This window comes from Gallinula chloropus (assembly GCF_964237585.1).
Source record: "Gallinula chloropus genome assembly, chromosome: 4".
Lineage (NCBI taxonomy): Eukaryota > Metazoa > Chordata > Aves > Gruiformes > Rallidae > Gallinula > Gallinula chloropus.
Genome location: NC_140088.1, coordinates 18,897,582 through 18,909,808, shown reverse-complemented (window position 1 = coordinate 18,909,808; position 12,227 = coordinate 18,897,582). Strand labels below are relative to the sequence as shown.

The following is a 12,227-nucleotide window of genomic DNA, read 5'->3' as shown; positions in this document are numbered from 1 at the left end:
GACTTAATAAGAGCTTTAAGTTGTTTTTAAAGCAGACCAAGACTCCTGCAGTTAGAAATGTTGAAAACCTGGTGTTTCAGCTCTGAGTGGACAGCTGTGTATTTTCTATATATAAAACAAAAAGACCTCAGCTGAGAATCTCCTCAGTATTTAAGGAATAAACAATGTACACATCAGACTCAATATATTTTTATTATTTATTACTAATTTCTGATCTAAATTGTACTACAATGATGCATTCATTTTTAATAACAATATGAAAATATTGTCCTGATACTTCCTTAACCTTCTTTAAAAATAGTCACATGATGAATGGGAAGCATAGGCTGATGTAGGATAGCATCCACAAAGTTACAATAACAAAGAATAGAAGCTAAAGCAAAAATCTAAAAAGTGTTTAACTTATGTAAAGCTTAATGACTACAAAAGTTTGTATAACAAATGAAATCGCTAGTTTGTCTATAACTAATGTGTATGTAACCCAGCACAAGAACAATTTGGAGATGACTTTTTTTCCATTCAACCAAGTATTAAAGGGGCCGAGTGGAAATACTACTGTTACGAAGGAGCTGGCAAGATATAAAAATGAAATCATCGGGATAAGACAGAATAAAACCAAGAACCTGCTCAGGAAGCTATTCCTTACAGTTCAGGTGTTTCACAGACATGTCTGAGAAGATACTTTGCAAATACAAATTGAGCTCTTACCAGCTCAAACAGCATTTTGTATCTATAAAGATTCTTCCATAAGCTCAAAAGATCCAGGGGGAAGGAAGGGGTGGATTTAGTGGCTACAGTGAAGGATCTAGGGACTTCAGTCCAAACTACAGACAGGGTCACTAAGGCAATTATGGTCTAATTGAAAATGGGAGTTTAATGTAATGTACCTTTCCTCCAGTACAGGGTACCTTGTACACAGTACATGATGAGCAAAGAAGGAAAAATGGGAAATGACAGGTAAGTATTGCAAAATCTTGCAAAATAAATGTCCATCACAATACTTATTTTTTATTGGATTTCTTTTTGCTGTAGAACTCCACGGTTATGTTCACATCAGAGTTTAACATGTTTACTTAAAAGAAAGCCCTGCAAGCCAAAAAGAAAAAAATCCAAAGAGTAGTCTCTCATTGTGCACTTTTTAAATGACAGACGTCAAGTTTTCCCTAAGGGATTGGACATCATTTTACTTTTAGCCAGAATTGATCTTTGACAGCTATTCCTAATTTAAGAGTGGCCTTTTGGCTGTTAAGCTAAAATTCAATCCTAGGCAGAGTCAACACAAGCATATACATCACTTACGACTCAATTAAGCCTTCAAAAGAGAGTTTACACAGGATTTAAACAGCTCATAGCCCTTGTGCTGACCTGTTACATGACGGGAGGAAGGAGGAGCCAAGCAGCTAGATTTCACCCTGCATGTTCTGACAATTCTATATAAACCTCAAGCAATCTGTTAAAATACACTCACCCAATTCTTCCTTTTCTTTTTCTTTGAATCACTCTCAATGTTGCTTCCCACACTGGAGTGACTGGTAGCACTGTTAATACTGGAGACGCTATCTGAAGAGTGCTGCCTTCGGATCCGCAGGTCTGCGGGCTGAGCAGCTCCAGGTCCTGAATATGAATGGACACAGGGTCAAAATTATGCAAGAAATTTGGTAAAAGCATAAACTACTGGGATAAATAAGAGAAGTGAGATCAAGACAAGACTGCATTCAAGACTTTGTGTTGGAAATTACTGAAAATAAAGCCAAGTGCCTGGCAGCTCTGAAATGGGTAACTTTGCTTCACTACTGTTTCACACCCGTGTCTAGATGGGTGAAGCATGGTTGTAGTAAGTTCAGAGGGGTCACACTGAAGGTGGAAAAGCTTTGATAAAATGCTTTCTCATGCGTCTAATGCATCCATTTACTTAGGCAGAATTTATCGTGCTATTTACACAGGAACCCATTTTAAATCCCCATATGACACCAGAACAAGTAACTAAGAGCATGGTCACGAAGTAAAGCTGATCTCTGATGGTTACATCAGCTATTACCAAGAGGACTAGAGTCTCATAAGCACCAGACTGCTGCTAAATGCGGTGCTTGCTTCTTACCTTTGCAGTTGAGCTCTGGTGTGTTGATGACTCCATTGATGGCAGCTTGGGCAGCAGCATTTTGCTTCTTCAGTAGTTCTATAGTTTTCCTTAACTCATTCAGTTCGGAGTCCTTGAATATGAAAGAATTGGTGAGAGATCAGGAAACACAGATGGTATCTAACTGCTCAAAAGGAGCCACAGTTTGACCTGAGCATTGGTAGCTGATAGACAATTTATAGCATGTATATATATATATACACCCGTGCAAGGAAACAAAGATGGTTTGGTATACCTGGGGAAGCATGCCCTCGATAGGTTGCAAAATAGTTTGGTTATTATGATACAAAAAAACAAAGTACATGCTCTGTAACAAAGAAATCGCATGTATTCGAGTACACCATCCAAAAATCCACCCCTGCCTGTCATGCAAGGATTTTTCTTGGTGTTTCTCTTGAAAATACACGTGTGGATGTATCGGGAAGAAATTCATTAAAAAACTACCCAATACTGGAGGCTTGTGTCCAATGCAACAGTTTATAGGAATAACTTGATCGGTTGTCACAACATCACAGTGAGGAAAACCAATATTTTATACAAATTTTTTAATTTCATCTTATTCCATTGACACAATTGATGAAACCAGGACAAATGGTGCATGTGATTTCTTCTCTCCCTGCCAACTACAGAAGGAGCATGAGCAATAGCGCTGGAAACAGAAGTTAAGACTCCCCCAAACAACTTTTGAAGCTTGCCTTTTGTTCTGCTGTCATTGTCAGGCTCTGCAGTCTGATCGTCATGTTCCCCAGACTCTGCTCAAATGCTGCCACCAGGTGAGCCTGAAAGTTAAACCATATGTGAGTCATTTGTCCCCTCCCCTGAGAAAAAGAATATTTCTGCAGGTAGTTCAGTGGACCACCTTGTTTGTTGTGTAAAGGACACAGAGAAAATAACACTCATTGGAAAAGGTCATATGTGTAGAGCATGCATTAAGAAAATGTTTGCAAGCAAATTACCAGGAACAAGTTAATTGTGGAGAATTAGAAATGCCAAAGGTAACAGAACAATTTCAGGATTTTAGAAAATGACAGCCCTTTCATTTGGCAGGCTGAGACAGTTGTGCTTGTTCAGCCTGGAGAAGAGAAGGCTCTGGGGGGACCTTACAGCAGCCTTCCAGTACCTGAATGGGACCAACAGGAAAGCTGGGGAAGGTCTGTTTGTAGGGGCATGTAGCGATGGGACAAGGGGCATGGTTTTAATCTACAGCAGTGGAGGTTTAGATTAGACATTAGGAAGAAGTTCTTCACTCTGAGGGTGGTGAAACACTGGCACAGGTTGCCCAGAAAGGTGGTGGAGGCTCCATCCCTGGAGACATTCAAGGTCAGGCCTGATGTAGCTCTGAGCAAGCTGATCTCATTAAAGGTGTTCCTGCTTACTGCAGGGGGGTTGGACTAGATGGCTTTTAAAGGTCCCTTTCGCTGTAACTCATTCCATGATTCCTGTACAACTACCACTATCAGCACACTACAATAGGATGAAGTTTTAGGGTATAAACCATGCTTTAGAAAACACAAAGCTAGGAGTAACATTGTGACCTGACCCATCAGTGGGAGATGTCCTGAAAGTGGCTGCTCAGGCACCTGCTACATCTACTTCTTTGATACCATGATTTCAACAGTCAAGACAGTTATTTTAGACACAAACAGAGCAATAAAGTGGGTTTTCTTTCCAGTTTGGAATTCCATTTTCTTCTGCATTTCCCACATCCAGAATAAACCTGAGAGTAAAACCACTTTCTGGGTCCCCTTTGAAGAGACACATCTTGAACTAATCCAGTTCATGTACTTGTCTCAGCTGTTTAAAGCTGCTTAGATTTTCTGATAAATGGAAAACACATCTTGTCACTTTGTTGAAACAGAAAGATTTTTTTTTTCTTTTAATATCTTGAAGATTAAGTAACTACAGCTTTTCAGGGAACATTTAGGGAATACACCTTGTCACCTGAAAGTATTCCCAATAAGAAAAAGGCATGGAAAGATGTCCTTGGTTATCTATCCATGTCCCCAAGCTATTGCAAGCAATGGCATGCAAAGACCTCCTACCAAGAAATGTAGAGAGATTCTAAGCATCTTCTGCTGTTCACTTTGGAAAGCAGACTTAACCTTTGACTTTTTTATGTGGGGTGTTATTAGCATGTAAAAGGTCATTTAGCAATAGTTTTCAGCTACTTTCAAGTAGTGAACTTTTGCCATACAGCAATTCACAAAAAGTTTAAACCTTTTTTTCAGAGAGTACCAAAAGACCCAAAATGTCACTCAGAAGTTTTGGAAGGATAACCTAAAAGCTCAACTAAAACAGAAAACAGTAAACAAATGTTTAGGTAGGGGAAGGCCAGGCAGAAACTTCCTGCCAATGAAATTACTATTTTCCTTGGGGACATTTAAGGCCAAAAGACACTGAAAGTCACAGAAATGGAGAATCTCACTGTGGTACCCAACAAGACAAATGAAAGCCCAGTCAGTCAAATCGGTCCAGACATTTCTTCTTGTCAAAGGCAGCTAATGATGGAGACAGGACTACTGCAGCACTGCGGCTAGTACAGCTTTATCAGATGCTTTATCAGCTAAGATACCTGCAACTAACTCAAAGGCTTCTCCAATATTTGAGTGAACCTTGCTTGCAACTGAGATCCACTTGCTAAATATCACCCAAAACTCCCTGACACTTGCCAAATACCCTTTTTTTTTTTTTTTCCCCATGAAACACTGAGAACTAAGTGTCAGGACATCAGCAAAGAATCGAAAATGACTGAGAAGTAAAGGGAAGAAAAACTAGGTTGAGAAGGTGGAAAGAAGCTTGACAAAAGGGTACTATGTTTCTAGGACTATGATGACAGAAACATTTTATAGATATAGATGTATGTGTATTTATAGGTATACATATGTATATATGTATATTTACACACATCTATATGCAGTTGCATATGTAACTGAATGCAGGCATGAAATTCAATGTATATTTGTCTCACTAGCCATAATCATCTATATTAACCATAGCAAACACTATTCCATTTCTCTATTAAAAGTAATTCTGTACACACAAGGAAAACAGTGCCAAATCTTTCCAAGCGGAAAGGGCCATTCTCTCACCTAATATTTACAGAATAGCAAAACCTTTCACAGAGCTATTTCAGACTTATTAATCGTCAGCACACAGCTGACTTACCCTAAATAACTGTTCTCACGTTTGCAATGAAAACAAACATGAGCTGTACAATAACATCAGGATGTGCATCTCTCATTCCCATCAGCTCCTACGAAAATAAGCAGAGCTGAGACTGTGAGAAAATAGAAAGAAGTAATTTAAACCCTTATGCTACACATGTATGGAAATCTAAATATTTATTTTAAAAATGCAGACTGTAAAGCTTCTGTTGGGGAGGATGAACTGGGAACAACAAAACTGAAGATATTCATGAATCCTCAAAAATACTTTGCAAAACCAAAATATGCATGGACAAGTGGGACCACATGCATTAATAATGGAACACAAACACTTAATGCATTTGCATCAAAAGCTGTTGTGTCTATATAGGAAAATTCACAGGAAATTTAACAAATTAAATAAAAATATTTCTTTCTTTAAATAAATAGATGTATTTATTAGCTTCTGCAATTAAAATTCCCTAAGTTAAAAGCATTTTATTTAAAAAAAAAAACCCAAAACCTTGTGTAAAGGAAATGTCCATAAAGCACTGTCTGAACAAACAGCATTTATTAGTCTTAACTTTTTGGGGAACAGACCTGGCTCTTTACATAAAAAAAGAGTAGGTTCTCTGAAAAGAACTGGGTAGAGACTGAGATGTCTTACTAGAACAGTTACAGCAACACCTCTGCAGCAGGCTGTTGCTGATTTACGGACAAATAAAGGACAAGTCTAAGAAATGTAAAGAGCATGAATTTAAAAAACCCTACAAAATGTTCATGAAGTGAATGAAAAAATATTAGCAAAACTATAAATAATTTTCTGAGGGGTAAAAGCCCAGCCCTCACCCCTCTACCAGAAAACCCAAATGACTCCACAGGAAACAAAAACATACAGCATATGTAAAAACTATGCTCCACAAAGATAGTAGGATAAAACATTGCTCACACATAAATTCTCAGGCAAATTAATGGCAGTGGGGCAGGCACAGAGTAGCACATGCTACTCACTACGTTTGGAAATAGGCTACTAACTCTGGTGCTGAGTAACAGCCTACTGTATCTCAACACCATAGGAAGGAGAACACAACAAAACTAATTATTTAAGCACATGATAAAAAAACATGCAAGAGAATCTGTAAGAAAAGCTTCTAGATGAAAACTTGTGTGTACAGTCCCCTTTGTATTTGAAAGGCAAACATAAGAGTTAATTTTTGGAAGATCTGCAAGATTTAAAAAATTTTCCTCTGGGGGAAGTGACTGAGTGGTTACATGCAGTCAAAGCCCTTTTATTCAACTTAGCCATGTTCCCAGTTTTCCTTTTCCATTTTGCAAGCTGGATGAAGCCCTGCAATGCCTGCAGCAAATGCCACAGTAGATCTCCCCTTCAATCCATCCAGTGATAGGTGTTACCGCTCAGATGAAATCTGTCCTTTACTGCACCAAATTTTGTATCCCACCTATTCAGAGAGCTGATGGACAGGAGTGTTCTCTTCAGTAACACGTGTTCTGATGTTTGTTCATTCCCACAGACTGGCATGTCAGTACAATCTGGTTTGATGACTATTCATCTGTAGCTTATTTACTCTAGAATTGCTTATTTTTCTAGCAAGCTTCTGTTTTACAGATTTCTCCTGTCTGTGCCTATAGCACAGAACACACAAATAAACTTGCTCAGGGTCATACGTGGTGTTGCCTCAACACCTCCTGGCTTCCAAATTTTTTTTCTGACATTTCTTATTCATCAAATTCCTTGGAGGAAACAAGCAGAAGTATTGTCTACACTGCTAAAAATCAGGTAACTGTAAATTAGTTCTTAGAGCCCCTTACACCACTGTTACCTGTCATGCCCTTAGCCCATATCTTTATGCAATAGCAAAGTAGAATGTATTTCAAACCATGTTTCCACCATTTTTTACTCCTACTGATTAACACCTTCATCTGTATATATCTCATCCCACCCAAATGACAAAACCAGATGCTATTTATAAAAAAAAGACACTGCCTTCAATGATTTTCACAAAATCTGACAAGGGTTTACATAAAACCAAATGAGTATTTTAATTCAGTATTTAAAGAAAGGCATAAGAAGACACAGTAGGACAGAGGATGTTATTTTTGGAGAGGTCCTGCATGCCTGTAGTTATTTCTTCAAACACATAGGTAATGCGAACCAAATGTTTATACACATGAAATCTTTTTGTCACTTAGATAAACTGGTGTGGTAGTCGGTGCATTAAATCCGTTCCCTGCTAGTGTTTTTCTCAGAATTGTACTCACATTGGCAGTCAACTGAGTTGTCAGAGCTGACACTTTTTCTTGGGATGCATCCAATTCTCTTCGTAGCTTGCGAATCTGTATTTTAAAAGAGTATGTTACTGCACTGTAATATGGAGAAGTGAAATAGCAAGACATGAAATGCAGAGTGTCTCAGTTCTGCCTGTCAAATACGATTTGCTCTTACCTCTGACTGGCACTTCTCTTCAGGCTACAAAATAAAAGGAGAAGAATATACATGAGCACCTTACAACTTAACCAGCCTAACAAATTTATTAAATTTTTCAATTTTTTTTTCATTTCAAAACCTCTAATGTGAATGCCTTATTTTGAATTCCCACATCCACATTCAATCTAAAATAAGCTCCTAATTTATGTACTCATCAGGAAAAAGACAACATGCTGCTTTTACAGCACTTCTTCCTGCAGGAAGGAATTTGGGCTCCGCTTGTCAGCCTGATGACCAGCCTGAGTCTGAACCGTAGAAGGGTGAAGTCCTGGCTCCAGGCATAAGGCACTGCACTGAGGCTCTGATGAGCCAGGACTGTCACAGAACATGGCTGATCCTAGGCAATTCCCTTCCTCCCATGTTCAGCTCTCCATGGGATGGAGATCATGTTTTTGCATTCCAAAATTATGGGGTGGGGTGGGGGGAGGAATTGACTTCCACTAGGGTGCTGCCTAAACACCGTGGCGATGAAAAAATGAGGGCACACAGCTAAGTTATCTGAGGATGCCAAGTGGATTTCCTTGTGTTCTGCATGATAAAACTGTGGCTGTTATGGCTTGTTTCTAACCAAAGTTCTCTGCTTAAGGAGAAGTATATGGTAGTAAGTTACACACTCCACCATCCTTATGCAAACATGTTCACTACCAGTCACCATGAAAATTCCACCCATCAAGCCACACTATTAAGAGCTACTTGTGTTCAGGCAGAAAGCACATAAACCAGAATCTTAGGCAGCAGACTGTTGAGTTAGTCTCCCCATCGTTCTCAGGGCTATGAACAACAGCCCAGAGTAAAAGGTCCGTTTTCCATCCTTCCAACACATTATCTGCTTTGGCTTCATACGGACCTTGCTGGAGGCAAGGTCAATAATCAAAGGCACTATTTGCAATTTATTATCAAGGTCTTAAGGCCATGTTACCCATATAGCTTCCTAACAGTGAAACCTGCACGTGAAATAACAGTAACACTGCACTGGCTTGACAGACTTCAGAGACAGTTACACATGATCTGCCAAGCGCAAGTTCTTCCACATATTCTTGTATCACATGTGCTTGTTTCAGCCATGAATAGATGGCAAGCATGAAGCTGCATCATACTTGCATAAAAATTCAAAATTAAAGGTCTTCCTCAATTAACACATCTTAATGAAGTAATTATTACCCACTTTTTTTTCTTCTTTAAAGGGTAGTGCTTTAAGAAACCCCCAAAACTGTGATCGCAGCATGCCAGGAATACATGATCTCCTTTTAAACTAGCTAGTTTGGATATTACCAGCAGTGAAGCCACTGGGATTTTACCTTCAGTGCCAAATATTTCTGTACAGTCTTGTGTGGGCTGGAACCTACTGTGCCCCTGGGTCACTGCAGTTAACACCCCAATGAGCTAGCGAAAAGCTAGGCAAGACCAGGTCAGCGTGTTGCAACCTCACCTCTCTGTTACAACACAGGCATGGGCTTACTTGACAAGGCTTTTCCATGAAATATGTTTAAATGGAATATCCTTCATGAGGCTATCAGAAGAAAATAAGCACACACAGCACACATTTAAAGGACCTATATTTTCAAACTTCAGTAAATCTTATTTAAGGGTCAGGTAACTTAAATTAATACATGCTTCTGGAGAAAATATTGCCAGCATAGTGAACAAATGGCATCTTTAGCATTACTCAAATCTGTGCATTAAAAAAGTATTCAAATGTCATTAGTAGCAAATCATTAGTACAAGACTGGAATAACATTACTTAGCATGGTTTGGGGTGCTTTAGGTAACAAAGTTCAAATCTCCTCAGATCTATTGAGCTCCTTTGTGGCAAAGACTATTTAGCATGGTTGTAAAATGCTGATGTAAAATAAATCACCAAATTTTTTATTTCATTATACTCACTGTTGAGTAAATAGATGATGTACTGGACACCAAAGAGAGAGAAGAACCATGCACTGCAGAAAAGAAAATAAACAGACTGAATATAAACACAATAACCACATAGAGGAACTATCACAGATCATCCACTGAAAACTGACAGCCTACTGAAGAAATACTTCCATGAATTTCATCATCCATCATAAACTTAATTATGTTACTGTACCTATAATGTACAGTTTGAAGAATGCATTGCCAGGTGTGGTAAAGGCAAAGCTGTTTTAACAATTTGATAATACTTGTTTTGGGAGGAAGGAGGGGTGGTCAAGAAGATGAAAAATTGATGAAGGTCCCCTCCTCTTGAGAGCTTATCTTAAGACTCTTGCACAAGGATAAAAAGAGCAACAAACTAAGTGAAATGCAGGACAGATTACACAAGTAAATCTAACAGCTTCATCTTCAGTTTTAGATGAGATTGAGATGGGGTGGTGGTATTTTCTTTAAGCAGCTGACAAAGATGGAGATAAGTATATATTGAGAAGACTACGATATGTAACAAAATGCTCCAGAAGAAGATGTGGACACCCAGGGCAGAAACCATTGTATAATTTTGGGGCTCTGAGTTGTCCCCTGAATGCAGTTGTATCTTCCTTGTGCTGACTACAAAGGAGTCACATCATGGGCATCAGTGAGCTGAAGATCCCATATCCCTACAGGGATTTTTGGTCTATTTATTTAATAAGGTTGAGTTTCTTCTCACATAAAAAAAGTATCTATGTAAAAACATGGGTATAAAACCTTTTCTGGAAAAGAATCTGTTACAAGCAGGTTTTGCATTTAAATAGGCATTCAGTAAAAGACACACATACATGTTGATTCTTAAGGTTGTTACCACCACCCCAATGTTACAATTTATATATAACATCATGTTATTTTTTATTATGCTATTAAAAACCTACTTGAAACTAATCTTTCTGTTCCTGAAACATGCAAAATCACCCTTTTTTAATTTTATTTTTAGAAACAATATATATTTAACTGAAACTTTAATTCAAATTCCAGGTAACTTCATACAAATCATATGAAATTGTGTTAAATCACTTTTTCTTTCATCTAAATCCTCCAGCATGAAAAAAAGAATAAGCTTAGAAGAGCTGCCATTTTACCCTAATTACCTATTGCAACTCTACATTCATAATAAATGGGTTCTGCTTTCCCATTGACATTATATCCTAAGGCAAGGTTGGAAAGAGAAGTAAACAAAGTCTAAGTTGCCTTCTGGAGGAATTTAAGACAATTTTTAAAACCCACAAGAAAGTAGAAAAAACTCACACCCATTTGCTTTTACTGGTTAATCATATTTTCAATTAAAATGATTTTATGGTTAGATATTAAGGACTGTACTGCATTAAGAACATAAAAATAACTGGTATGATTCAGACTCGGGGTCTGTATAATCACGTGCTCCATCTCTGACTGCAACCACAGTGCATGTTTAGGGAAAAAAATGCAAGAATAAGGCAGATACAGTGATCTTTTCCCCAGGTACACCTCCTTATCTTCTGGGAATCATCAGAGACAGAAATTACTGAGATGGAAACTGCAGTCAGACCACAAGTTTTCAGTCACTGAGATCTCTCTATCATTAACTTGCTTCAAGTGCTTCTAAATCCACTGACACATTCTGTCTGTAGCTCTCCCTGTGCTTAGAAATACAATTCTTTGCAGCTGTTTCCATCCTGCTGCTGTATCAGCCAGTAAGTTCCTTGAGTGTCTCCAAATCCCTGGGATATGAGAAGAAATGGACAACCAACCTCTTAATAACACACTGAAATGTATATTACCGCTTCCTTTCAAATCATCATTTTTCCAAGCTGAAGATTCCTAATATATTTTAACTCCCTTCATATCATAGATAATAGGCAGTTGTGATCTCCTTGTCATTTTTCTTTTTAATTGCATTTTTTCCTTAGCACTGCTGTTTTCAAGACGGAAAGGCCAAAGCTCAAGCAGTATTGCACAAGGCCAGCAATGGACTCATACAGAGTATGTTTTCTGCTTTGCCTCTCGATATTCTTCCTTTGCGCAGCTTTTACTAGTAGAGATGTATTCATAAAAGCAACTGCACCAACTGGCCAGAGAAGAGACAGATCTCCTTGCAATGGCCTGGGACATACACATTTTTGACTTGGCATCAACTGAAATGTTTAAGTTCACATTGAGACTTCAAAGGAGGAAAGACGACTCAAAACGAAAAAGGGGAAGAACACATAACTTTGGGAATCATACTCCTGCCTCTGCCAATGCATACACCACCTCTGCATCGTTTGGTTGTGTATATAATTTGAGATTTCTAGTTTCAAGGACAACTAAGGAGTTAATATTTTTTGTGCAGTTTCGTTTTAAAGTATCTGCAGATGGCTACTTTAAGGCTATTTAATTAGGAGCCTGAAGGCAGTTACGCTCTTGATGTGATTCCTGTTTTTTTGCAGTTAACATGCATCTGCACGCAGGCTACAAACCCAAATTGTTTTGGAGCTATTATTTTAAAGCACTATAAATGCATATGCAAGCACGTATC

The 12,227-nt window shown here is 38.3% G+C and overlaps 1 protein-coding gene across 3 annotated transcripts in view; it reads right to left on the bottom strand.

Moving 5' to 3' along the window:
* The window catches only part of NAV2 (neuron navigator 2), a gene marked incomplete at its 5' end in the record, with an annotated part of 391,595 nt that overhangs the window by 19,741 nt on the left and 359,627 nt on the right, over window positions 1-12,227 (bottom strand). For all 3 annotated transcript variants that reach the window (XM_084263024.1, XM_084263022.1, XM_084263023.1), the window contains 6 exons: window positions 1,469-1,614; window positions 2,099-2,210; window positions 2,833-2,916; window positions 7,561-7,635; window positions 7,745-7,768; window positions 9,671-9,723. In XM_084263024.1, the coding sequence (XP_084119150.1) occupies window positions 1,469-1,614; window positions 2,099-2,210; window positions 2,833-2,916; window positions 7,561-7,635; window positions 7,745-7,768; window positions 9,671-9,723 (494 nt within the window). The remainder of the gene's footprint in view (window positions 1-1,468; window positions 1,615-2,098; window positions 2,211-2,832; window positions 2,917-7,560; window positions 7,636-7,744; window positions 7,769-9,670; window positions 9,724-12,227) is intronic.